This window comes from Pseudorca crassidens, chromosome 1 (genome assembly GCF_039906515.1).
Source record: "Pseudorca crassidens isolate mPseCra1 chromosome 1, mPseCra1.hap1, whole genome shotgun sequence".
Lineage (NCBI taxonomy): Eukaryota > Metazoa > Chordata > Mammalia > Artiodactyla > Delphinidae > Pseudorca > Pseudorca crassidens.
Genome location: NC_090296.1, coordinates 148,615,845 through 148,643,259, shown reverse-complemented (window position 1 = coordinate 148,643,259; position 27,415 = coordinate 148,615,845). Strand labels below are relative to the sequence as shown.

The 27,415-nt window shown below is 49.9% G+C and overlaps 2 protein-coding genes and 1 long non-coding RNA gene across 13 annotated transcripts in view; 2 read left to right on the top strand and 1 right to left on the bottom strand.

The window, feature by feature from the left end:
* Positions 1 to 5,904, top strand: part of IL16 (interleukin 16) — a 116,225-nt gene extending 110,321 nt beyond the window's left edge. For 10 of the 11 annotated variants that reach the window (XM_067698549.1, XM_067698531.1, XM_067698578.1 and 7 more), the window contains 4 exons: positions 36 to 137; positions 2,428 to 2,686; positions 2,915 to 3,040; positions 5,421 to 5,904. In XM_067698549.1, coding sequence (XP_067554650.1) covers positions 36 to 137; positions 2,428 to 2,686; positions 2,915 to 3,040; positions 5,421 to 5,614 — 681 coding nt within the window. In that variant the 3' untranslated portion in view covers positions 5,615 to 5,904. The remainder of the gene's footprint in view (positions 1 to 35; positions 138 to 2,427; positions 2,687 to 2,914; positions 3,041 to 5,420) is intronic. The other variant, XM_067698540.1, reaches the window with a different exon arrangement.
* A 2,357-nt stretch (positions 5,905 to 8,261) lies between these two features.
* On the bottom strand, positions 8,262 to 20,985 carry STARD5 (StAR related lipid transfer domain containing 5). The gene is made up of 6 exons (XM_067698597.1): positions 20,786 to 20,985; positions 20,056 to 20,105; positions 19,570 to 19,702; positions 16,347 to 16,464; positions 15,400 to 15,493; positions 8,262 to 10,760 (listed from the first exon to the last, which is right to left on the bottom strand). Exons 1-6 carry the CDS (start codon positions 20,882 to 20,884, stop codon positions 10,613 to 10,615), a joined length of 642 nt encoding a protein of 213 aa, XP_067554698.1. The 5' UTR covers positions 20,885 to 20,985; the 3' UTR covers positions 8,262 to 10,612.
* Positions 20,986 to 21,085: 100 nt separating this feature from the next.
* On the top strand, positions 21,086 to 27,185 carry LOC137202645 (uncharacterized). Its single transcript, XR_010932750.1, has 3 exons — positions 21,086 to 21,275; positions 22,388 to 22,621; positions 23,745 to 27,185. It is a non-coding gene; the product is annotated as an uncharacterized lncRNA (long non-coding RNA).
* Positions 27,186 to 27,415: the final 230 nt, after the last annotated feature.

Below are 27,415 nucleotides of genomic sequence, written 5' to 3'. Positions count from 1 at the left end.
AAAATGTTTTTTAATATATATGTTTCCTTCTGCAGCAATTAGACAACATCCATGTTACCATCTTGCACAAGGAGGAAGGGGCTGGCCTTGGGTTCACCTTGGCAGGAGGTGCGGATCTAGAAAACAAGGTGATCACGGTGAGTGGCCCAGCCATGGGGGCGCGTCAGAGCCAGAGGTGACGGCCCTGGGAGGGGGGAGCACTTACTAGGAGAGATCAGAGGAATGCATGACCCCAGGCCACTGGGTGTGAGGTTAGGGCAGGAGCTTAAGATCCTTTTCAAGAAGGTTTACAGCCAGGATTGAAGACCTGGCTGTGATATGTAGCACAGCACACCTAGATGGAAAGAGGCGTCACCTGGACAGAAAGAGCCCTTGGGAAGGCAGGTCCTGTACAGGAGGCTGTTTTCCTGGGTTTGCGCACTGGGAGATTGGGGATGTTAACATGCACGATTGCGAAGCAGATCTGATGGTTGGTTGAGGGCAATGGGGCCCAGCTGGAAAGATCAGGAACTGCACAGCGCAACCCAGGATGCGCATGAGGCTTCAGATCTCACAGTCGAGCCCCCTGTTCTCTCAGGACCAACTAGAGCCCGGGGTAAGACTGGGGAAGGCATCGATCCTGGATCATCTGCGTCTTCCCCTGTGGACCCTGTCTTCTTGGTCCACACAGTCTGATCAGCATTGGCTGCTGCCCTCTGCCCACTATGTAGGCTACCTGCACCTGACCCAGATGGTTTCTGGTCATCCCATCTTCATGGACCCAGCTGTGACATGGCTGCTTCATCTCCCCAAAGCTGAGTGCACTGGCGTCACCCCCATGGCTGTGTTGTCTCAGCATATCCTTCATGTGGACTCATCTGAACTCCCTTGCTCAGCTGAAAACAAACCCTCCAGCTCACAGGGGCAGCCAGCGTTAAACACACCACACCCCCTGGCAGTGGTAACTTGGTCCATTCCTATTGGTCACTTTGGAGTCAGTTGTGTGTGAGCAGCAGCTTCCTCCTTTGTAAGCAAGCTCTCTACCGCATAAAAGCACGTAAAACCAATGAGGACCTGCTTCTGACACTAAGCACCTAGCAGAGCATCATAAAGACGTTCCTGATGGTGCAGTTTGCTTTCTATTTGAAGAGAAGAAAAGAGAGCTTGCCTGTGGGACGAGTATTTTGGATCTGTGGGTCTTTCCTTGAGCCGGGACTTCTCTGCATCCCATTTGCTCGCCATCCCTGAGACACTGCCTCAAAAACCAGGAGCGATACACACCAGCTGATCATATGCACCAGACTTCCCCTTTCTCCTTCCGTGTTTGAGCGCTTCCCTTCCTTTCCAGATTCATTAAACGAGAACTCACATTGAGCACCGCCCATGACCAAGAGCGAGCTGGGCTCTCACTGGCATGTTCAAGTCATCTTCCCCGTACCTCAGGATGGGGGATTGGGGGCATGTGTGCTTCATTTATAGAGGACAGACTGAGACGCAGAGCAGAGATTCTGCTTCCTACTTGGGTCTTGTAACCAAGCGATTTTGACCACATCTGACCCCATGACAGACTTTTTCTAACACTGAAACAGGTTAGAGAGACAAAGAACCTTGTTCAGATGATAACAGCAAAACAACACGCAGCAGAGTTTAGTGATTGCCCGTCCATGCTGTCATTCAGTCCTCTTCATTAAGCACGTTAGAATTTACATCATTAGAAAGGCTGAGGCAGAGACATGAGATGTTTTAATCCCACATATTTTTCAGAAAGGAAATGGGGGTGGGCGATGGTCCCTTTTAACTGGGGTTAAAGGATCAGAATTTCTAGGGTAGGAGTTTTAAAAATGTCTAGACTTCCTAGGATAGGAATTCTGCATTCTGCAGAAGATGGGGCCTGAGAATTTCTCTATGGAAAAAAGGATGCTTTGCTGAAACTTTGGGGGATCACTGTGTTATACGGCCTGTTCTTAGAGAATTATCATGCCAAATAGCACTGTAGAGTCTCTAGGATTTTTTTTTAAACTGTAGGCATTTTCAGAGCTTATGTTTTATCCAATGTTCTTAATTTTCTTAGACTTCAGAAACTTTTCTTACACAATACCTATTAATATGGCACAGAATCAGTGCTTGAATTAAAGTACTCTGGGAAATGCTGATGCAGAGCACATAAGGCAAAAGATTTTAACTGAATGTTAACGAATTGTAGTGATATAGTCTCGGACATTGTGTTGGGAAGGATTCTGAGGGCCAATCTGGCCATTTTTGCTAATGACCTCTGGTCTGGGTGGAGGAGGGAATGCTGGCTAGCAGTCCTAATCTAGGACACATTTCGTCTTATTTTTTTGGCCCAGGGATCTGCTGGGTTTGACTAACTGGTTCAGATCCTCCTGCAGCAAGAATCTAGATCCGATACGGTGATTCCCGGCTCCTGACTTCCTTTGGTTTGCTCAGGTTCACAGGGTGTTCCCCAACGGGTTGGCCTCCCAGGAAGGGACTATTCAGAAGGGCAACGAGGTTCTCTCCATCAACGGCAAGTCTCTCAAAGGGGCCACACACAATGATGCTCTGGCCATCCTTCGCCAAGCTCGGGACCCCAGGCAAGCCGTGATTGTCACAAGGAAGCCAACTGTGGAGACCACGCCAGACCTCAACTCTTCCACAGATTCTGCAGCCTCAGCCTCGGTGGCCGGTGACGTTTCCATAGATTCCTGTAAGTTCTCCCCACATGGTGGAAGCCCCATGGGCCACATCACCTTTGGACAGGTGAGGCCCATGCCGGCAGGGCTGCGCAGTCATTTGTGGCCCCCAGAACACGTGGCCTGGCTTGTATGCCGCCCGGCACACATGCCTGGGTTTATCTGTACACATGCACAGATTTGCCGGGAGCATTAGCCAGGCACACTTGAGAGCGCCCCTAACAGTCCCCCTGTTTTCTCAGCAGCAGAGGCCACCGTCTGCACAGTGACCCTGGAGAAGACCTCTGCAGGCCTGGGCTTCAGTCTGGAAGGAGGGAAGGGCTCCCTGCAAGGGGACAAGCCTCTGACTGTTAACAGGATCTTCAAAGGTGCGTGTGCGTATGCCTCTCAGCCTTCGCTCCAGTTGCGGGTGTCCGGCCGGGCCCCCCAGAGGCTTCTGAGCACCTTCTAGGCCATGTCGGTTTCCCACAACCCCAGGCCCTTTTGGGAGGCAGGCAAGCCTGTTAAGGACTCCGCTTTGCTTTTTCTCCCCGTTCTCCTTGGCTCAGATCCCTTTAATCTCCCTGTTTTACTGGGTCCTTGTACGTGACCCAGCCCTGGGCCTGGTTCAGCTTGGCAGGGCCGGGGCTAGGGTGAGGCAAGTGAGGCACTGCCCCGGGTGCAGAATTGAAGGCGGCACCGTAATATTCAGTAATCAAGATACATACTGTTTCAGTGCAATATTTTTAAAACTTGAAATTAATTCAGAAAGTCCACAATGAACAAAATATCAAGTTGTGAAACAAAGACAGAGTCTGACTTTCCAGGGGCACAACTCAGCCTTACTCACCTCACCCTAACCCTGGACCTGTCTGCTCCTACCTTTATTCAGAATTTTGAGATTTTGTTCATCACGGACTGGGGAGCAAGCCAGCCTCTAGTGGGGGGTCACTTGGGTTTTCCTGTGAAAATCATGAATGGCCTGCAGCTGTCACAGGCGATCACCTTGATTCTTCACTGCCTCTCATGCTGGACCCCCTGAGTCACAGAGCAGGGAGCTGTGGACAGGGGGTCACGTGGCCTGCGCTCTGGTCTAGATCTGCTTCTAACTTCCTGAGCGACTGCTGCCTTCTGCACCTGAGGCTCCTTACCTATAAGAAGAGGTGTGGGTGTGTGTCTGAGGGCTCTTAGTACTGGCACCAGAGGTCCTCCCAGCTCTGCTCCCCAGACCCCAGGCGCCCCCACTGCAGATTGGTTTTGTTAGCGGGAAATCCGTTACAGCTGCTGAAACCCAGGGGGCGGACCAAGGCTCACGTGGAGCTTCCCCAGAAACCCACGTTGACTCCAGTTCTGCGAAAGATTTTTTTTTTTTGGCGGTACGCGGGCCTCTCCCTGTTGTGGCCTCTCCCGTTGCGGAGCACAGGCTCCGACGCGCAGGCTCAGCGGCCATGGCTCACGGGCCCAGCCGCTCCGCGGCATGTGGGATCTTCCCGGACCGGGGCACGAACCCGTGTCCCCTGCATCGGCAGGCGGACTCCCAACCACTGCGCCACCAGGGAAGCCCTGGGAAAGATTTTTTTAACTTTGAAGGTCAACTTGGAATGAGCGTAGGGCTCAAAGTCGAGAGACCTGGATTCCAGTGTTAGTTCTGCCCCTAATGGCAGCATGACCCTGGGCAAGTCCCTTCACCATCTTGGCCCCAGTTGCTTACATGGGGATGTAAGGGACCAAGGGAGCTGGAGTCCACAGCTGCACCACTCAGCAGCTTTGGAGCTTGTGGGAGCTGCTTGAGTCCTTGGTTTCCTCCCACATGGAAAGGGAATACTAACAGAGCATACATACCTCATAGGACTATCGCCATAAATGCCAAGTGTTAACACAGTGCCTGTTATATATAATTGCCCAATATATTTTAGCTAATTTTATTTTTTTTTGAGAAATGTCTGCTTAGATACTTGGCCCATTTTATTTAGTTATTTATTTATTTCTTGGGCGCACTGCACAGCATGCGGGATGTTAGTTCCCCGACCAGGGATCAAACCCACGCCCCGCCCCCCGCCATGGAAGCGCGGAGTCCTAACCACTGGACCGCCAGGGAAGTCCCTAGCTATTTTTTTATTAGGATCATCATTACTATTATCTTTTACTCTTATTAAATATTTGCAGATATCATTGTGTCAAACAGATGGGAAATTTTCTTTCAACACCAGCAGTAAGAGGGCACTCTTTCCCTACGTGACTCTGAAGGAGTGGGAGCCGTATGTGATTATGTCCTCTTTACGTGGACCCAGGGGTCTTCTCCAGGCCATTCAGAGCCAAAAGCACTGTGAAGATTGTTTCGTGAACATCCCACCAGCTCCATTCCCACACCACCCAATGCCCGGCCACCTCATTAGGAGTAGAGAGAACACATGTGCGGGGGAGGGATGTTGGGTATTGGGATGGTATCCAAGGAGGCTTAGAGGAGGACCCGGTTCCCTGGGGAGGTCTCCCCAGCCAGGCTCTGGCTTGCAGCTGCTCGAAATCTCCCTTCTCTGGGGACAGCGTGGGCCTCACCTCTCCCAAGGGCCACGGAGAGCTGGAGCCTGGTGTGCCAGCCTTGAAGTCACCGTTTTATGAGATGTCTCATTTCAGAACGACCACCGAGTTCCGGAGGGATGGGTGCCAGTTGCCTTCTGAGCTGTCCCGGCTCCTCAGAGACCAAGGGTAGGAAGTAACTGCTTGTTCCACGGTCACCTGTGGGACTCATTCTCTTCTCTCTCATCCCAGGGGCAGCCTCAGAACAAAGTGAGACGGTCCAGCCAGGAGATGAAATCTTACAGTTGGCCAGCACTGCCATGCAGGGCCTCACACGGTTTGAAGCCTGGAACATCATTAAGGCGCTGCCTGATGGACCTGTCACTATCGTCCTCAGGAGGAAGAGCCTCCAGTCCAAGGGGACCACAGCTGCTGGAGACCCCTAGGCCCAGCGCCAGAGCTGACACCAGAGCCAACTGCATGCAGCTCTCCACAACCGCTAATTCTCAGGGTCACTGCTAACCCCACCCCGATGGGGGAAAGCACAGGCGTGCTTCCTGGTGGCTGCTTGCCCACGTCCGGACGGACCTTCTGGAACGTCACCCAACAAGCGGGCTGTCCCAGAAAGTTAGGGCAGAGTCACACTGGGGTGGCTGATACAAACTACAGACTATGTCTAGAGAGAGCTTACTGATAATATTGTGGTGCTGTAAATAAAATGGATATATGACAACTGGATATGAAATCCATGTTTTGCTTTGCAGATCTTCTAAGGACCATCACTGTGTCTTGATCCACCCCAAACAGCACCCTCTGTTGTTCCCATGACTCTGCAACGGTGGCAGATTTGGAGGGGGACAGCACGTCCTGGTCCACTTGACATCAGCTGGCCCAAGTCAAAGGCCAGAGGCTGGAACCACCCGCAGGGTCACTCACTCACTCACACGTCGGGCCGCTGTTGTTGGCTGCTGGCTGGGAACTCAGCTGGAGCTGTAGGCCTGTACACTGCAGGAGGCCTCTCCCTGTGGCCTGGGCATCCTCACAACGTGGTAGCCGGGTGTCCCCCAGGGAGTGTGAGAGCCACGTACGAGCTGCATCCTTTTTAAGACCTTGCCTCTGACATCAAAGAGCATCACTTCTCCTACGCTCTATCAGTCAGAGCTGGCACAAACCTACCCCGGTTTAAGGGAAGGGAAAGATTGCTGGGGCTGTTTTTGGAAAAGACAATCTAGCACACAAAACATTTGCAAAACTGGATTTGGTTGGGTTGGAGAAGTGCTCCTAGCCAGGGTGGTACCCGGTGGCAGAGCAAGTAAACAAACAATGGAAACTCCACGTGTGCTCAGCTGCGCCAAGAGAACGGACTAGCGTGAGTCTGAGAGAGGACAACACAATGGCTGCCGCTTAACTCCCACGAGCCAAGCACGGTGCTGGCTTAAGTGGACACTGTCCTTAGTAATCACAGCAGTGTCTACAGAGCGTGGTATTGTCCCACTGTATAGATGAGGGTACTGAGACCCAGATGTAAGAGGCAACTTGTCCAGCTGGTAAATGATATGCAGAGTGAGTCCTTTCTTCTGTGGTCTGGGAGAGACTAACAGGCCAAGGTGCTTTTAAGTTTGGTCATCGCTTAAAGCCTGATTGTCAAGCTCGGGACAAGGAAATGCATGAGCAACACCCAGCACCCCCTGACAAGGCCTGGACAGTGTGTCAGCCCTGCTCCTGGCCCTGCTCCCGTGAATAAGGGTGTGAGGGAGGACCTGGCAAGGACCACAGACACGACACAAAAAGTCCTTACTCCTAGGCCAGTATCAGAGGGCCCATTTTTTTTTTTTTTTTTTTTTTTTTTTTGGCGGTACGCGGGCTTCTCACTGTTGTGGCTTCTCCCGTTGCGGAGCACAGGCTCCGGACGCGCAGGCTCAGCGGCCATGGCTCCCGGGCCCAGCCGCTCCGCGGCATGTGGGATCTTCCCGGACCGGGACACGAACCCGTGTCCCCTGCATCGGCAGGTGGACTCTCAACCACTGCGCCACCAGGGAAGCCCCTAGAGGGGTCATCTTAATGTCATCCAATAGCTTCTCCAGGGTCCACAGGAAGCTAAGAATCTGCTTCCTGGCAGTGAACTCTTAGAACTCTCCCGGGGAATCATAATCTTCATGCGAGCCCCTTCAGTGACTTCTCCACAGTGGGTGCCAGCCCAGTGCCCTATTCTGCCTGAGAAATTATGTGCTCAGAGTCACCTGTGTCAAGCTCTAGAGGAGACAAGAGCTTGGAGATGACCATTTGCGTCAGCTCCTTAGATTTAAGAGAAATGCTGACTTTGAACATGGTCTGACAATGAAAGGTATGACCCCATTCAACACCCACCCTACCGGATCTTACTGTGTGCCTGTCCAGGGCTGGGCACCCAGGCCATGGGATTCAGCGGGCACACCCCTCACCCCCGCAGTCTCACGTCTGCACACAGTCATGTTTCCTGTAATCGGGTTATTGTTTTGAGTCTTATCAAGCAGCCAGGTGATGAAGGTGGACCAGCCTGGGGAAGGAGAGTCTTTCCATCAGGACTGGGAGGTGGTGATAAGAATGAGCGCAGTGCCAGCCATGGGCCTGGGGCACGGAGAGTGCCTCCTTGGGAGCTCAGATGAATCACGTGAGTGAGTGGGGCTGTATGAGGACTCACATGCAGCCAGGATGCGCCTAGGCCCTCCCAGGAACCCCTCTGTCTCTGAAGACCCCCTTCTCCCCCGGCTCAAATACAACCACTGAGGACACTGCCACTGCCAGCTTTCCAGTTTCAAATCAAGAATCAGCAAGAAAGGGACTTCCCTGCTGGTGCAGTGGTTTAAGAATCCGCCTGCCAATGCAGGGGACATGGGTTTGAGCCCTGGTCTGGGAAGATCCCACATGCCGTGGAGCAACTAAGCCCGTGCGCCACAACTACTGAAGCCCGCACGCTGCAACTACTGAAGCCTGTGTGCCTAGAGCCCGTGCTCCGCAACAAGAGAAGCCACTGCAACGAGAAGCCCCCGCACCGCAACGCTCGCCGCAATTACAGAAAGCCTGGGCGCAGCAACGAAGACCCGACACAGCCAAGAAATAAATAAATAAATTTATTAAAAAAAAAAAAAAGAATCAGCAAGAAGGTCTTAAAACGAAAACTCATCCATTTGAGCGTCACGATGCTGCAGTTTACAGGTGAGGTTTAGTGCGCCTTGGCCACCTTCTTCAGAGCTGACAGCAGGCAGAGAAAACAGTGCCTTTGCAAACAATGATTCCAGTCATCCCCAACACCACAAACACACAAACAACAATCCCGGATCTACTTTAACTCTCCAGGGAAATGAGTCCATCCAAGAGTCTCTCCCAGGCAGCCCTCGTTCCTGGCTTTGTACAGCATCTCACTGATTCACCATCATCATCTCATCTGCAGGGACTCTTAAGCAGGCTACCCCAGGACTGGTATTCATGTCCCCAGATTTTCTTTAAAGACAGGAAGCCAAAGCACAGGAGCGTTAAGTGACTGTCCGAGGGCATCATTTCTAACTGGCAGGGATGGGACCACTTGCACGTTTTCTGACTCGGTCCAGTGCTCAAACCAGTTTGACCCACTGCCAGCAGATGCACGTAGGAGCAGTGCAGGTGCAGTCCATGCAGTGGGCCCAGTGAGACGTGTTCTTGGGAGGCTGACCTCCCCTCCTGGCCAGATGGGGCAGCACAGGTGGCTCCATCTTGGTATGACCACCACCTTCCTGGGTCTCCTGGGCTGGCGTGCCCAGAATTGGCTGGGTTTGGGAGATCAAATTGTGATGAGTTGATACAGAACGACCTCTGGCACAAGGTAAGGACCCATTAAGTACTTGGCGAATGAATGAATGAAATCTAAGTACATATAAGAGTCCTGGAGGGCTTCCCTGGTGGAGCAGTGGTTGAGAGTCCGCCTGCCGATGCAGGGGACACGGGTTCGTGCCCCGGTCCAGGAAGATCCCACATGCCGCGGAGCGGCTGGGCCCGTGAGTCATGGCCGCTGAGCCTGCGCGTCCAGAGCCTGTGCTCCGCAGCGGGAGAGTCCTGTGAAGATTTCTTGATGAGAAGAGGGAGTTGGGGGATGATCTTCATGGCATGATTGTGGGATCTGCAGCTGCCTTAGAGCCCAGAAAGAAGGCTTTCTAACCCCCTGACACTGAACTTCCACGTTTTAAAGCTTGCTCAGACCTCGGCACATTCAGAAGACAGGCACCCCAGGACTCAAAGGTGGGGAAGCAAGATACTCTGATACGAGGAGAACGTTTTCCATCTGGAGGCGCAAAGGCTGAGGACTCTGGAAATTTTCTGCACAGGGTGCTGGTAACCTGAGAAACTGCAATACGAGGGCACTCTGGTCAAACACACGTGGGCCTCCCTCACCAGCAAGTTGGTGGGCCCATGGAGGAGCTCGTGAGGGAATGTTGGAGAATTCCACACAGGACTGTGTGGCCCTGACCGGAGAGAAGGACAGGGAGTCGTGTGGCTGTGAAGCCCCTTCCAGGTGGCAAGGCCGTGCTCCCTGGTTCCGACGATGCACCGGGCTGGGCATAGCCCGTTCGGGGTCGTTTCATCTTGCAGCAGGGCCTGGGATGGATTTTAGCCAGCACTGCTGGGGGTGGGGTATCTGCTCTTCTGTCCTTCCCGCTGACAGCAGTACGGGCTCACCAGGTCCTGGAGGCCAGAGGACTCCTGTTCCATCTTCTATAACAGAACACAAGAACTGGCAAATGCCCAGGGGAGAGGAGGCTCTCCTCCAAGTTCCCCTTGTAGGTGCCCTGAGCCCAGAATCAATTCCAGAGCGCTGCCTGGGCAGGTTCAAACGGCCTGGTTTCCCTGGGGCGCCTGAAGGCTAACTCATGCAGGGGAAAAATAGAGAAAAATGATTTGAACAGAAGAGACAACAAAAGGAGTATTGAAAGTGCTTCTTCCTGAATGCTTAACTCATTTTTTAAGCATCATTTTGCCAAGCTGACGTCTTTTAAGGGGGAAAGTCTGGCACATCCGGGGATCTGTGGCACAGGACTGAGAGCTCGAATGCTACCAAGGGGCTGGGCCAGGTTCTCGGGATTGATGGTGATTCTTCTCAACAAACGGGGAGACGTGGTCTCTGAGAGTGATCGGCACAGAAAGGCTTTGGACCCGCGAGCATCGCACGGTGCCCGGGCAGAGTCCCTGTCCGGTGGCCGGGGCCTTGGGGGTCCACCCTGCTGGAGGAGGGGTGCTTGGGAAATGGCAGCCCCACCCAAGTGGAAGGAGGCGCAGGAGGGGCCAGGGCTGCCTCTGGCTGATGTCTGGTCATTGGTGGGTTCCAAAGGTAGAGCGGTTCCACTGGAGCCCGTGTTCTCCCAGGCTCTCCAGCTGCGTCCCAACAATGGCAGCTCCGCCGAGTCATGGCAGTTCTCAGCCCACCAGCCAGGATGTCAGCCGTAGAATTTCTTCACTGCTTTCTGGAGGTTGGCGTAAAACCCGGCCATGCTGCGGGGAAAGAAGGAGTCCACCACGCCCTGCGGAAGGTAACCGCTGAGGTCGGTCTGGAAGAACGTGACCAGGCTGGTCTTGTTGGGCTCCCTGTGAAAGCAAGGCCAGGGCTGTTATGCGTCTGGAGCAGAGAGCCCGCCCAGGGGAACGGTCCAGACCCAGGGGTTTCGCTGGGTTCACTGCCCAGGGCATCCCTCTGGACCTGCTTCTTTTCAGGATGGAAGCGGGTCCTCTCGTGGATGCTTCCATGGCCCCGCCAGGCCGTTGCGCGAGGACGACCCCCCACTTCCAGCCCAGGAAGGTCATTCGTTCCCTGTGCCCGACTCACTCGGCAAAGGCTTTCAGAGAAGTCACTCCTGTACCGGGTCCTGGGAGGAACAGACACAATGCTGCACTCTGTCCATTGAGGGCAGCGGTTCTCCAAATGGTCTGGCAGCTCCTAGGGGCTCCTGACACCCTTTCAAGGGGTCTGCAAGGTCAGAGCTATTTTCGTCACAACACTAAGATGTGATTTGCCTTTTTCACTCCCATTCTCTCAGCGTGTACTTCACTCTCACGAATTTTCTCTTGGCCAGGACCATGAGGGCATGGGCTTCGTGGAGACCACTGAGCATTTTATTTGAATGGAGCTGTCAACAGCTTCCGGGGGAGGTTTCCAGAGGCCACATGAGGTGTGATATCACAACAGACTGAATGCAGAAGCAGATATGAGCTTCTGTTAAACCTGACATTAAAGAGATTTCCCAAAATGTCAAACAGGGCCACTCTTCACTATTTTTCTCCTCTTTTGAAAAATATGGTTACTTTTCACAAAAATATTTATGGGAACATATAATACACGTATTATCATTATTTTAAAATAAATGTTTTTTAAATATCCCGGTTTTAATTTCAAGTATAGTAAATACTGATGGATATAATCCACATGAACAGAAGCGCTTTGATGCCCTGAATAATATTTAAGAGTGGAATGGAGCCTCAGACCAAAAGCGTGAGAAGGGCTGACTTAGAGACCTGACGCGTAACTCGCGCCCATGTGAAGGGGCTTCGGCTGGGGGTGGCAGAAGCCCCGAGGGAGGCCACAACACGGAACATGGCACAGACCTGTGCCGAAGTCGAGAGGCGGGGTCCGCTCACCAACCTAGCAACTCAGCGGACCTCCCTGGGCTGCACATGTAGTGGCCTCATGCTCAGGGGCACAAGGCAGTGAAGCCCACCAGCGAGAGTCAGATTCAGTGAGGGGCGCGCACGGGAGGAAATGGGACCCAACTTGGTAGGGACAAGGGGTCTTCAGTGTCACAAACTTCCCAATTGCCAGGACAACAAAGGCACGGGCTTTGCGGAGACATTTGGTGTTTCATTTGAATGGAGCTGTCAGCAGCCTCAGAGTCTCAACAGGAACCCCACGGAGCATTGCACCTGCCCATCAAATGTTTCCTGACATCCTGGAGGTCAAGGGCTAAGAAGTGGAGAGCCTTTAGAACCTTGCCCTCCCTCCCAGATGCACAGACAGGGCCGGGGACCAGCAGATGAATGACAGTGCAGGATGGTGCTGGCTGGGCAGGCTTCTCTCCTCTGCTCATGCCTTCTCTGCACAGAGCCTGAACTCGGGGCGGGGCTGGGGGGGCACAGACTGCCTTCCATCCCAAAGCCTCAGCATCATCGGACTCTATTCCTTGCTCACCAACCCCCAGCCCCTCCACCTTTGCTGGGACCTTCTCTCTTCTCTCTGTTCCTCCTCTCCAGGCTCACTCAAGCCCCCGTACTTCTCAGTGCTGTCCTCTTTGGCCTGAACAGGTGAGGGAGAAAGTCTGCCCAGTGACCATGCTCTCCTCCGGGTGAAGACGGGGCTTGGGAGGAGGTAAACACGCAACAGGCCGGGTGGAAGAGGCAAACTCGGTACCTTACAGAGTGGTCACGGTGAAGAGTGTTTCTCGCTTGGACATCATTAACAGAGCTGGCAAAGGGGGGCTCAGAGAGATGTTGGAATCACCTGGTCTCCCCATGGAGAAGGCTGGGCTAGATAACGGCGTCCACCACTGGTCCTTGTTGTAAGGATTCGTGAGCTAACACGTGCAGAGCACTCAGCAGACTCGCTGGGCACAGAGCAGGGCTGCATTCACGATGTGACTACGCTACCCCTGCTACAAACACCAGCCCCCCCGCCTGCAGAACAACCAGAACCCGACAGCTCTGCCCTGTCCGCTGCAGCCACTCGACTCAGGCGCCACCATCCCTCACCTCTAATTAGTCCCCTTGCTCTGGCTCACAACCTCGCCCACTCCAGAGGCATCACAGCACTGGACACCCAGCTCAGGGCACATACTGCTCCAGACTCCCCGCCAGCTCCCCATTCGATTCCGAGGGCAGCGCCCACGACTCCAAGACATGGGCCCTGCTCTCTTAGTGACGGGATCTCCTTGCCTTTCCCCCTGCTCACTGCCATCTGGCACAATGGCCTCCATGCCATTCCCTCAATGCCCCTTGCCTGCCCCCACCTCAGGGACTTTGGACCTGCTTATCCCTCTGCCAGGAACGCACTCCCCCCAGCCCCCTTCCATCCCCAAGGCTCCCTGTGCCGTGCTTTGGTCAAACGTCCTATCAGGGGGGCCTTTGGTCTAGCTCCCCCATCCCTCCCCAGCACCTTTATCTGGTTTCAGTTTTCTCCAAATCATTTAAAATCTGATCATTACAAGCGTGTACATCTGATATAATTATGGTGCTTGTGTTTTGTCTGTCTACCCTGCTCCCACTAGAATCTAAGTTCCAAGAAGGCTTATCTGTTTTGAAGGGTCAATATCTAGATTAAGAGCATAGATTTTGGAGTCAGATGCTATAGCTTGACCAGCTCCTGGCTGTGTGATCTTGAGTAAGTTACATAACCTCTCTGTGCCCAGAGTCCTCATATAAAAAATGAAGGTAATAACAGTACCTTAGAATTGTTATAAGAATAAAAATGAGTTAAATTATAAAATATAAAGAAGAGTGCCTGACACACAGGAGTGATGTATAAACATTTGCTGCTGTTCCTGTCACGATTAGTATCACTTCTTGAATCCATAGCGCCTAGAACAGGCCTATATTCATAGAGTGATGGGAACCATCACAGTCACAGGCTTCAGATCCACATAAAATGCTTTCAGATCCACATAAAATGCTTTCAAGCGAGCTGAGTCAAAACCTCCACACTAGGGACTCCCCTGGTGGTCCAGGGGTTAAGATCCCACGCTTCCACTGCAGCGGAGGCAGGTTCCATCCCTGGTCGGGGAACTAAGATCTCGCATGCTATGGGGTGTGGCCAAAAGATAAAACAACAAGAAATATATATATATAACATATTGGGAAGAAATATTTGTAACATATATAATAAGAAATGTTTTTAAAATGTCTTAAGAAAAACACCTCCACACTAGCTGGGTTTTGGCTCTAAGTGACCCAGCTACAAAGTCTGTGCAATCAACTCTTGCCATCTGGAATGAGGCATAATGATACTCATCAAATTGTATGTTCTCCCCAAGGAAGATATCCATAGAATTCAGCCCCTAAGGGGAAGGTGCGCTGACTCTTATTCTGAAAATTCCTCTGTGTGTGTGTGTGTGTGTGTGTGTGCGCGCGTGTGTGTGTGTACGCGTGTGTGTGTGTGTGTGTGTGTGTGCATGGTGAGGGGAGCTGTGTTGGACTGCAGCTATGCTATTATTTTCAAACTCATAAAGTTTTGCTACGTTTAACAGAAGTCTGCCACAAGATGTCTGAAAAGCCAGCTTAGTCAGAAGTGTCAGGTGGACGTGTGGGATGTGGGTTTTCGGTACAATGCTATAGCACCAAAACCCTTCTCCTGGGATTGTGCAGTGACAGCATCGATGTTTCCCCTGCTGGTGTCTGTCTGTGGGTTGCAGGGTGACAGGGACAGACCCTCAGGTACAGTTTCTTTCTTTGTCAACTTGAGTGGTTCCCAGGATAAACCAGTGACCTTTGGGTTATTATTACACGGAAAGCTCCTGGTAAAAACCTGGCCCTGGTGGCCCAGTGGTTAAGACTCCACGCTTCCACTGCAAGGGGCGTGGGTTCGATCCCTGGTCAGGGAACTAAGATCCCGCACGCTGCTCGGTGAGGCCAAAACCAAAACACCAAAAACCCAAAAAGAACCTGGCCATGACCTGCGAGAAAATAGGGACAGAACCATTTCTGAGCTCAGTTCTGGGGCTGACTCACGGTGTGCTCTGAGAATCGCCCTTTAGCCCCGAGCATCTCCACCCCATTCCTCGGTGAGGGGTGAGGAGCACCATGTGGGATTCGGGGTGAGGACAGCTAAGCTCTTGCCTGCTCCAGGCTGCTGGAGAGCACTCAGAACATGGAGGAGAAGACTGGGTGCCCAGGGCCCCCATGGCCAGCCTGTGAGCCTGCACAGACCACCTAACTTCCCCGAGCCTCAGTTTCCTCATTTGCTAAACGGCACCGTGACATTTGCTCAGCTTGCCTGGGGCCGGAGGGAGGGTTCCCCACATCAGAAACAATGACACTTGCCCACAATTCTTTCCCACGTGCCTAGAACTTTGGCGTGTTACGTCACCAATGTGTGTGTATAGGGTTCTGTAACATCAAGGCCTACAGAGTGGCGAGGCATTTTTATTACTACGAATCATCATTAATGTTGCCATTGAGTAGAATGTCCTCAGTGAAGCCACAGTTAGGTCTGGGCACATCATTCAATCCAAGAGGTTATCCTTACCCTGGCAGAGGTCCGCAGAAGCAACCACAAGGATGGTTAAATCCTCTCACATAACCTGGCTTTGGGGGACATAACAGATGCTCCACACTGGTAGCTGGAAGACAGAGAAAGACGCTCAGTGAGCTACAACTTCGGGCAGTTGGGCCACTGCCGCTGAAGGGCCTTACCGGGCACCCACGGTGGGTACAGACCAGTCATCTGGAGCCCAGGCGTCAGAGGACGACCCTGCCACTTGGCCCTGAGCTCTTCCTACTGCCACCCCTCTGTCCCTCACACTCACACACACGTTCACACATACTCGTGCGCACACACACACGCACACACTCATGTCCACAGCTTCCCCAAGCCTGCTGGAATATTAGAGAAAACAACATTTCAGACTATGAGGCCTGGGGGCAGGAGAACGAAGGGACCCCTCTCAAATCGCAGCCGCGAGAGGTGTGGATGGACACACAGTCGACCCCCATGTGGAAGATTCAGAGGAGTGGCAGGCGCTGTGGCTTTCAGCGGGACGCACCATCAAAAGTGCAGAGGCAGGAACTCTGCTCCTCGTGGGAAGGAGGGGAGCGGACAGCCCCACAGCCCTCTCGGGACGGTGCTCCGTGGGTGCAGGGAATCACCGCACCCTGGGGTTCCCTGAAGCCAAACCGTACCCCGCATGTCTAGGGTACAAACTATGCACCTCAGCAGGGATGAAAACGGGGTGCTGACGAAATCTGCGATTTATAACTAAAATTACTAGTGTGTGGACTCTCCCACCTCAGACCTCCCTGGCACAGAATCTCCCCAAACCTGACAAGGGGAGGCTGGCACAGAAAAAAGGACCCAGGCTGTGAGTGCTCCAGGGATTTCCAGCTGGTCGGCTTTCCTTGAAGAGCTGGGCGGGTGTGGAGGAGACAGAGCCCAGCATCCCACGAAGGCTTTGCAGCAGCCCTGCCGTCACTCACCATTGGAACTGATGGTCCCATCCTCATACGTCTTGACCAGCACCAGGTCCACAAAGTCTCTGGGAGAGATGAGCTTCATGACGGCCGAGGGGGTGGTGGTTCTGCTGACGCACTGTGTCTGTCAGAGCAAAGGGGGATCCAGCTGCGTCTGATGGCTGCGCATCTGCTCCCCGCCCCAACTCGACTCGGAGCTCATCCACCCTGTCCCAATACCCCAGGGTCTGGAAAATGGGAATAGCACTGACAGCAGGGTGGTGCTGTGACCTGGAGGGTCTAGAATGAACTTTCCTGGACGTGCCAAGGGTCATGGCAACACACCCAGCTCGTAGAATCCAGGGTTGTGACATGGGCTGCCCATGGCCAATCAGGACCACTCTGAGCTTATGTCTCAAAAGATCATGAGAGTTGCCATTAATTGAGCACGTAGTAAGAGCCCGGCTGGACAAAGCTCTCAGTGGTCCTTTGCAACTGAGAAATAGGTTTCATGAACCCATTTCACAGGTGAGGAAACCGAGGCTTGGAGAGATGAAGGAATTCACCACAAAGCTCAGGGTGGAGATGAGGCCTGAATAGGGCCAGGAGTAGGGTGAGGCAAGAGAGGCCATTCCTTCCTAAGGCCGACCGGGTACTTGCCTAATCCTGAGAGCAGTGCCTCCTTAAATGTGTGTCCTGGGCAGCTTTCTGGTTTCTCCCAGCCCCAGCCCTGGGAGGGAGCACCCTTTGAACTGCACTCCATCTCAGAATATCCCACCAAGTCCATTCTCCCACTTTACAAGCCAAGGGCCCTTCAAACCCACCCCATGCTTTATCCCATGATTCCCCTCCTCCAGCAGGACCCCAGTCCTTTCAAGGTCACAAGGTACAGGTCAGGCCCGAGGATGGGACAGTCCTGGGGAGACCTCTGGGGAGCAGGTGAGAAGGTCTCTTGCCTCTTTGGCTATTAAGACTAGGGGCACCGTGTGTTGCTGAGAAAACTCTGACCCTGGGTATGAGTCTTCCAGGTGGGCATGCTATCCCTGGGGGCACTTGAGAACTTTCCAGTGGGCTCTGGGAGCACTGGGAATCAGTTTCCAGAGGGCTCATCCTCCATGTGTCCTTCCTAGAATGACCTGCCTGAGAACAGCCTGCACCTTCATGCAGGTTTCCCTTTCCCACTTGAAAAAGGTGCCACATACCCCACCCATCTGGAACCTTCCAATCATACACTGTCCTAGGGTGTAAAACCCTCCAGGGGGCCAAAGGGACACCGAGGGGCGCTGATGTCAATATTTAACCGAGGCGCTGCACGCTGCAGTTAGAATTTCCATGGTCCCCCCTCTTAAAGCATATATTCTTTTTAAAGGCCAAAGTTTGTTGCTAGAAACAAGGTAATTTTGCCTTTTTGGAATTCTAGTAGTTTGTAGTAGGAATGGCAGAAGTGATGAGATTTTTAAGAAAGTAACTATACAGGTTCCACTCCTGATTATTGCTACAAAACGCATCAATCCTGAAAGAGAGCGTCTGGAGAACAAGATGAAGAGGACATATTGGTAAGAAACGCTGAAAGCGGCAGCACGTGTTACAACTGCCACAGACTTGTGGCAGGGCTCTGTATGTCATCCATCCACCCATCCATCTACTATCTATCAATCCTAGAATTAGGATATTTGAGATTTGTCAAAATCATGCTGTCATTCTGTTATTACATTTCCATTACGTTTCAAAGGGCATTAACCCATGTTTCCTCAACTTCAAGCATTTGTGTATAATTATTTGTATACTATCTTCACAATTTTTTCCTATCTCTGGTAGCACCTATCCTGTTATCCACTTAATATTTTTATCTAAATGTGCTCACTTTTTAAAAGTTAAACTTATTTAAAAAAGGAGGCTATTTAACTACTGGGAATGAAAAAAAGGTACCACTTGGCATAAATAAAAGACAACTGCAAATATATATATATATATATATATATACACACACATATACACACACACAAGGGATTTTTGGGTTCTAATTCTGAGCCTGAGGCCAGCTGTCTGTTTTTTATAATGGAGATTCGCAAGTGTTAAACAGGTGTCAAAGGCACATTAGCACCTATCCCAGACTTTTCCCTTCAAGTTATCAGAGAGATTGAAGATTTGAAATGAGGTGACCTCCCTATGTGTGATTCAGTTTCAGCTTTGACTGTTAAAGACCTAATACACTGAATCACCTAGTGCCCCAACATTAGGTGCCCCACCCTTCAGGAAACACTGACATCATTTGTGATAATGAACTGAAATGTGAATTCTTGGTCAAGGTTAAGAACACTTGGGTCCTACGGATTGACCAGTAAAGAACTATGGCTTGAGGTTTCACAGCACCATCTACAGAAACACCCAAGAGGGTACCATGTCCGCAGATGTCAAAATCAAGGCACCATTCAAATTTTAAAAAGCCGGCAACATTTCCCCAGGGCAACTTTTTAATTCGTTTTGGCTATGTTTTGTGTTGTTTTTTCTCCTTAACTTCTATAATCAAAAGGAGGTGGATACTTAATACTACAGCGGATCCCAGGGCAGGACAAACTAGATCTTTGTTGTCCAATACGGTAGCCACTAGTTCCATGTGGCTATTTAAATTTACATCGAGTCATGAAAATTAAGTAAAATTAACAATTTATTTCTTCAAACTAGACACCTTTCAAATGCTCTGTGGCCACGTGGGGCTAGTGGCCACCGTATTGAACAGTGCTGTTGGAGAATATTTCCATCATAGCGGAAAGTTCTCCTGGGCAGCGCTAGAGTAGATACCACACATTTTACCCATGGAGCAACTGTCATCCAGCATCTGCCGCCTGGCGCAGCGTTGCAGCTGGCAGAGAATCCTGACTCTTTGGCCAGGACTCAATTCATTACCACGGTCCCAGGAACGGGCAATATTTCAAACTAGAGCGGATGTTTCCAATCCAGGCACTGCTTCAGCATCCTCAGAGCTAATGTTCACTCCTCATTCCTGCTTTCATCATCCACTGCTATGTTCTCTCAGCTCTGTTTAGGGCAGCTCTACCTCTCTGGGTCTCATTGTTACCTACCTGTACCTGGGCCGAGGCTGGGTTTGAGTGTCAAGCAGTGGGCAACCTGTTTGCTGGGCTTCAGGGGCTCACAGTGTACTCCTCTTGCCTAAAGGTGTCACTGACCCCCCGCAGAGGGAACAGAGTCAGGTTACTGTCTAGTGATAACAGTGCTTAGGAAGACTTACATCAGTGATGCTTTCGATAATTTCAAAACTGTTCACATTCTCATCCCACTTATCTCGTAGGGTCCCAGCAAGTGGCTTCACACAGTCCCACACCTGCTCTGGTGTCCCATTCACGATGCCTTCTCCTCGGTACCTGGAGCACAAAGAGGAATGTGACCCCAAGGCATCAGACTTGTTTATCCTGGGATGACATATAAGGACTAGAAGTCACGTCTGTCACTGTTCTTTCAGACAGCCTTGCAGAGAAGGAGCTGACATTTACCAGCCCACCTCCCCTCAGGCCTGCAGGAATGGACGGAAGGCAAGCTTTCATAAGAATAGAGTTTGAGGAAATGATGTAGTTAAACTCGGAAACTTTTCTGGAAGGTAACTGGCAAGTTGATTCCAGGTGCTAGGGTTGACTAGAGTCTCTTAGGAAGCAAACCCACAGAAACAGCAGGAAAGGTGCGGCACCTTTGACAGGCTTTGAACAAGGGGTGCACTTACAGGTTCCCTGGAAACTCCACAGACGGCCTCCAGGAAACTGAAACTCCGTTCTGTCAAAAGGCACAGAATCACAAAATTTTAGAGCTAGAAGGGCCCTTGGGAGATCACCAGGCCCAATCCCCTGTTTTACCGAAGAAAAGTCGAGAGCCCCAAGAGATGCAAATCTCCAAGGTACCCAACTGACATGTAGCAGAGCGGGGACTGGTCCAGGACAAAGCTGCCCCCAGGAGGATGTGATGGACAAAGGGATCTTATGTGGCTGACTGGAAGGGCACTGGGGAGTTTTCAAACCACCTTAAAAATCACCATGCATCTTGTTTCCTCGGGCAATTTATGTCTGTTTGTTAAAAATCCTAAGTGTCCAGTGACCAGCACCACCCCTCTGCCACCTTCCTGGGAAGGCAGCGAGGGGCTCCTGCTCTGAGGAAGGGAGTAAAGGCTTTGGAGCCTGGTGCTTCCGGTTCCATCCTAACCATTTACCAGCCAGGTGACCTTGGCCAAGTCTTTCAAAGAAAGGGACAGATACTTATCTCCCGGGGGGGTCATTGTGTGCAAAAACAGACTCGATAATTTTTTAAGGAAACAACCCCCAGTGCGATCTCCTCCTCAGTCTAGCTCCGGAGGATGGAACGCAGAAAACCTCCAGGAGAGAGCAGCCTGGGGGCTTCTGGAACCCCGGCCCCCGGGAGCAAAGGCCCCTCGACCCCTTCCTGCCCAGCTCCTCACTCACGCCTTCCCGGCAAATCTTCCATCCTGACTCGTCTCGCCGGTACTGGAGCATCTTCTCCGCCACCACCTCGCTTATCTGCGCGGCCAACGCCGGGTCCATTGCGCCGAGAGCTGCGCGAGGTTGCTGGCTCCCAAGTGCGGTGTGCGGTGTGCGGTGGCGGCCGGGCACTTAGGTATGGGAGGCCGGAAAGCCCGGGCCAGCAGAGGAGCCCGGAGTCCCGCCCCCAGCCCCGCCCCCGCTCTAGGATTGGCCTAGACCATCAGACAGACCCTGCCCCTCTCTGAGATTGGCAGGGTCGGAGATCACCGGCCAGTCACTGCAGGACGCCCTCCGCCCCGACGGGTCCGAGGCGCGCCCCGCACGGTCCTGCAGAACCTGCTTTTCGCCCGTCCCAGCTCAGGGAGGGGCTCTGGGACTCCGGAACTTGAGAAGGCCAGTGGTGGAGAGCCAAGTGGGCCGGGCCAGGTGGTGCGCAGCGTCGTAGACTTGTGTAAGGAGCGTGGACTTCTGTGTTGAATGCACAGAGGCTTTCAGCCAGGCGGGAAGATGGAGAAATTTCCATCCGAAATACCTTTCTAGGGCGGCTGTTGCAGGGGTGCAAGAGGGAATGAGCGTAGAGACTGGGAGGCCCGTTAGGAAGCTGCAGCGATAGTGAGAGAGATGGGGGTGGCCTGGAGCAGGGGCTGGGTGGTGGGGGTGGAGAGAAGAGGACCCCTCGTAAAGTGCTTAGAAGGTAGAACGTAGAGATCTCTGTGACAGATGGTGGAGGCCGGAGGAGCAGGAAGCATCGTGACTCCCACCTTATGGCTTGAGCCACGGGTGGCTTAGCTGAGCTGGGGACAAGACAGGCTGGAGGGGGAACATGGTGCGTTCAGTTCTGGGCACGTTCAGTTGGAGGTGCCTGAAAGACCTCTATGTGATGTCCGGGAGACAGTGGGATACGCTGGCATCTGGGAGAGAGCTGGGCTCCAGATAAGAGGTCGCAGGGTTCTGTGCCTCTGGGTGGCATCTACCTTGGAGGGTGAGTGGGGGGGTCACACCCCTCCAGCCTCCTATCCTATCCTCCTCTTCAGCGCTATAACCAACTAAATATTTGAAAACGTCAACACTGAGATCAGTTTGTATTTTCTGTTGTGTGTGCTTATTATTTCATTTAAAGGTTTGAAAAAAAATGGTGTAAAGAAAATGACTACTTGAAACCCCCTTTTGGAAGATGTGATGGGCTGCCAGGTGTTAAGAAGCCGGATGGGGAATTAGGGAGTCCAAGTTCTAGACCTGGTTTCACCCACACTTTGCCGTGTGCTTTTGAGCAAGTCACTTAGCCTGTTTGCTTGTAGGTGAAATGGGACCATAATGAATGTCTCCCCATGCCACTGTGATAGGCAAGTGAAGAAATGCATGTGAATGTACCTTGGATCCATTAAAAAAAAAAAAAGGACCAATAAGTTAACCATGGTTAAAAAATTAAGCACATCAAAATCTCATAAAAAGTCAGATCATAGTCTGAGGGAAAAATTAGAGCGTATTTTAACTAGAAGGAAGTTTTCTTAATGTACCAAGTGCTCTTACAAATCACTAAGTCATTTTCAAATAACCCAACAGACCAAAAGAACGCATCAGATATGAACAGACACGTTGCAGAAAAATAAATTAGCATGGCTAACATGGATATGAGAAGATGCAGAACCACCCCCATAGTTAAGGAATTAAAACTTAAAACAAGGGGACACTTTTTACACCTATCTGAGGGACAGATCTGAAGAGATTTGTCCCTCAGAGGACAAACAGAGGACAAACAAGAGGCTGACAAATCTGACAGCGGTTAATTCCGTGTTGGTGAGTATATGGAGAAACAGTTGTTTTTATACAACTTTATACAGTTGTTTTTACGCTCTGTGGGTGAGAGTGTAAATTTATGTAACCTTCTGGGAGCAAAATAACATGTATTAAAATTTTAATTTACTTTTTTTTTGACCCAGCAACTCCTGCACACAGATGTATAAGATCGATCTTGCAACTGGAAACAACCTAGTGTTTGTCAATAGATTAAACAAAGTTACAGGATATCCATTTATTAGATTATTATGTAGCCATTAATATAGTGTGGCCCAGATGAAAAAAGGTGGGGCTGGAACAGACAGGAAATACTCAACAGAGCCTAGGGAACTAGAAGTATGAGCGGATATGAGTGGACTATTTTAATCAAGAGCAATTCACTCTCTATGAAGGAAACAAATGGTATTTTCAAGCTTAACTTTAAAATAACTTAAAATTTTTTAAATTCTTACCCGCACCAAATAAAATGTTTATATGTGTACTAACAGGGAAAATATCCACTATATATATTAAAAAATGTAAATTGAAGGACAGCAGTACTGTAGATAAGAATAAGAGTCAGGGCTCAAGTCCGAGTGCCCTGGTTCAAATCCCAGTGTCACCATTTACTAGCTGTGACCTTGGTGAATAACTGACCATTCCAGACCTTTGCATCCTCATTTGGAAAATGAGAACATTAGTAGTACTAACTCATAGGGTTGACATGTGGGTTAAAGGATTTAATAAATGAATAGCAATGAGAATGGTGCTTGGCATACAATAAGTATATATTTATATATAGTATCATAGTATGATATATATCATATATCTTGAGTGAGAAAGAGAAATAACTAGAGATGTGCTTATATATGATATTTTTATGTTTACATATATGTTATGTATGTTTATACATACATATGTATGTTTATACATGTACTATAGGTTTGGAATATTTACTTCTAGAAAGGTATAGAATAAACTATTAACAGGAGGGGGTAATGCCACAGGACACTTCTTTTTCATTTTATATCATCATATACTGCTTAATATATTAATTACTAGCATGTAGGTTTGCTTAAATTTAAAAAGCGTTATTGGGACTTCCCTGGTGGCACGGTGGTTAAGAATCTGTCTGCCAATGCAGGGGACACGGGTTCGAGCCCTGGTCCAGGAAGATCCCACATGCCACGCAGCAACAAAGCCCGTGCGCCGCAACTACTGAGCCTGCGCTCTAGAGCCCGCGAGCCACAACTGCTGAGCCCATGTGCCACAACTACTGAAGCCCACGCGCCTAGGGCCGGTGCTCTGCAACAAGAGAAGCCACCACAATAAGAAGCCTGCGCACCTCAAAGAAGAGTGGCCCCCACTTGCTGCAACTAGAGATAGCCCACATGCAGCAACGAAGACCCAACGTGGCCCAAAATTAAAAATATAAATAAATTAATTAATTTAAAAAATTAAAATAAAAAGCGCCATTAAAAAATTCAATGTAGGGCTTCCCTGGTGGCGCAATGGTTGAGAGTCTACCTGCCGATGCAGGGGACACGGGTTCGTGCCCCAGTCCGGGAAGATCCCACATGCCGTGGAGCGGCTGGGCCCGTGACCCATGGCCGCTGAGCCTGCGCATCCAGAGCCTGTGCTCCGCAACGGGAGAGGCCACAACAGTGAGAGGCCCGCGTACCGCAAAAAAAATAAAATAAAAATTCAATGTAGAATATTTCTAGAAAGCTGCAGCTCTGGACCCTCTCAGTCTGGAGCCTATTAGAATTTTGTTTGGGGATAAAACACTATGAAAACAAAGCTGCGGGAAAGTAAGTCTTGCTGTAGAAAGCGACTTTTGTTAGACATCGAATGCTTAAGAGATTTTTATACTTACAAAATGGAGCATGGGTTTTAAAATTTTTCTAGCATTATAAGAGACTTTAATCTTTGCTGCCAGAAAATGCCAGTCCTGGGTATACATGAAATATTTGGAGAAGCAAACTGTTTAACCCTGAGGCCTGTACACACTGGCAGCAGGAGACGGGTGACGTTGGGACAGCTGTAGGCAGGCCTCTGGTCTGTTTTGCCTCTGGAGGCCAGGACAGGGCAGGGTGAGCATATGGCTAGAGCCGGGGAGGGTGTGAGCTGCCCACAGAGCTGCTCAGCCCAGCCTGCGTTGGGTTCTTTATTTAGCAATCTCCTTGAGGCTGCAGTTCAGAGCTGACAGAGTAGAAGGAATAACTGACGTCTGTAGATTCCATTGATCAGATCCTACCCATGAGGTCCTCGGGCCTCCAAGTCAGCCAGTTGTCCAAAGCAGACCTCACTGAAGTCCTAGATGAACTTTAAATAGGTGTGTATGTGGCAGGGGGCCCAGAGACTTCTAACCCAAACCACCGCCAGACCATCAAGGGGATGGGCCCAAGTGTCCAAGTGCTCCAATCCTAAAATCTCCTGAATGGAGTACTTGCTTTCTACCTAGTCACTGATGAAGAACTGTATGTGTGTTTACTTAGTTAGCTCAGGCAGCTGCTAGGTGAATCGAGTCTGTGAGCACACATATATTTATGTATTCACCGGTAAGCCACTGTCTGAAGCACTTTACCTGTATTGTGTCATTTAACCCTCACAAGTAGAAACATCTATTCCCACTTTACAGGTTAAGAAACTGAGGATCACGTGGGGTGTCCAAGGCCACACAGCTAGTAAGTGGCAGAACTGTGGCAAACACCACGCCCAGTTTCTATTTCTGAAGGTCACATTTATACTCATGCTTTACCGATTCCTACTTCCTAGAAGGATATGCAGTGGTTACCGTGAAATGGGTAAAGATTAAAACACATACACAATAACCTACGAACTCTAAAAAGGAGGAAAACACAAAAGCACACACATACAGAGTGGCAGGAAAACAGGACTACTACCTCAGACTAGGGAGTTAGTCTTCTAGAAGTGTGTAGAAAACTTTTTTCTGAGTTTCCTGCATTCACGAATTCAGAAACAGGAGTGACAGAATCATCCTCAAGTTGCTAAGATATTTACCAGACTGCTTTTTTCTGAGAAGTTTTGGGGTATTTTTGATTGTAGTATAGTTAATTTACAATGTTGTGTTAGTTTCAGGTATACAGCACAGTGATTCAGAATATTTTCCATTATAGGTTATTACAAGCTATTGAGTAGAGTTCCCTGTGCTATACAGTAGGTCCTTGTTGTTTATCTATTTTATGTATAGTAGTGTGTATCTGTTAATCCCAAATTCCTAATTTATCCCTCCCCCCTTACCCCCGCTAACCATAAGTTTATTTTCTACATTTGTAACTCTATTTCTGTCTTGTAGATAAGTTCACTTGTAGACAGAGGCAGACAGAGAAAGGAAAACATCATATGATATCACTTATATGTGGAATCTAAAAAAATCGTACAAACGAACTTATTTACAAAACGGAAATAGACTCACAGACGTAGAAAAGAAACTTATGGTTACCATAAAGGGAAGTGGGTAGAGGGATAAATTAAGAGTTTGGGATTAAAATATACACACTACTACATATAAAATAGATAATCAAAAAGGACCTACTGTATAGCACAGGGAACTATACTCAATAGCTTGTAATAACCTATAATGGAAAAGAATCTAAAAAGGAATATATATGTATGCGTATGTGTGTATAACTGAATCACATAGCTGTACACCTGAAACTAACACAACATTGTAAATCAACTATATTTCAATAAAACTTTTAAAATGAAGAAAAAAAAGTACCAGTATCCACTTCTAAGTCAACATGAGCACATGGGCCACAGAGCTGTATAAAAGATGTTTAGTGCAACATTGCTTTTAGCTGCAAAGAAGTGGAAATGACTTCGACGTCCATCAGTAAGAAATGGATAAATATCATGTAGTTTATTCAAATGGTGAAATACTACAAGCTCAAGTGAGCTTGATCTGCATATGTCTTCAACAGACCTCCGAAACATAAATATGTACAATATGTGCAGTATAATAGCATTTACTTAAGTAAGACATACTTACATATTGTTTATGGATGTGTATACCTACATGTTTACACACAGGCACACACACAACATGAATAGCTGTAAACAGTTGGCTGAACGGACACACGCCGTGTTGTGTGTCACGTGCCTTGGCAGCCTGAGGGGAATGAAACTAAGTGTGGGGATTAGAGTAGCTTCTGATGACATCTGTCCTGTTTTCTTTAATAATAATAACAAAATGACTAGATGGAAATAAAATTTCAACATCTGTTGACACAGGGGGAGGATGGGTCCTTGTCACTCTAGTCTCTGTGCTCTTCTGCATCTTTTAAATTTCTCTAAATTAAAGACATAGCCCATCACTTTGTTGTGCAGCAGAAACTAACACAACATTGTCAAGTAACTATACTCCAATAAAAATTTTTTAAAAATAATAAAATAAATATATTTTCAACCCTACAGAAAAGTTTCAAGAACAGAACAATCCCATACTGTTATAATCTGTATACTTTTCTGTAACACTTCAATAAAAGAAAATTCTGACCAACAAAAAGACGTAGCCGAATATTAAGTGCTGGAGTACATGTGAGCTATGTTGCTCACTGAAAGGTGATGAACGTATCTGCAGCTCTGGAGAAGTATTGGCAAAGCGCGTGTTTTCTTAGGAATGCTGCGGCGCCTGCTGGTCCCCTAATCCTAATGGAATCCTCTCTGCTCTCACACAGACACAAGTACTCCTGCGGGTGCCTGGAGGCAGGGCCAGGCTTTTCCAAAATATGTTTCAATGTCCCAGGGAGCGCTTGGCTAACAGCCCCAGACTAAGCATGTAGAAGAGCA

Coding starts and splice junctions, on each gene's coding strand:
- STARD5 (XM_067698597.1), bottom strand. CDS start 20,884: ATGGACCCGGCGTTGGCCGCGCAGATAAGCGAGGTGGTGGCGGAGAAG. Junction 15,494..16,346: donor TGGGACCATCAGTTCCAATG/GTGAGTGACGGC, acceptor TCTGTCTTCCAG/CTACCAGTGTGGAGCATCTG. Junction 10,761..15,399: donor TTCTGCGGACCTCTGCCAGG/GTAAGGATAACC, acceptor TTGCTTTCACAG/GGAGCCCAACAAGACCAGCC.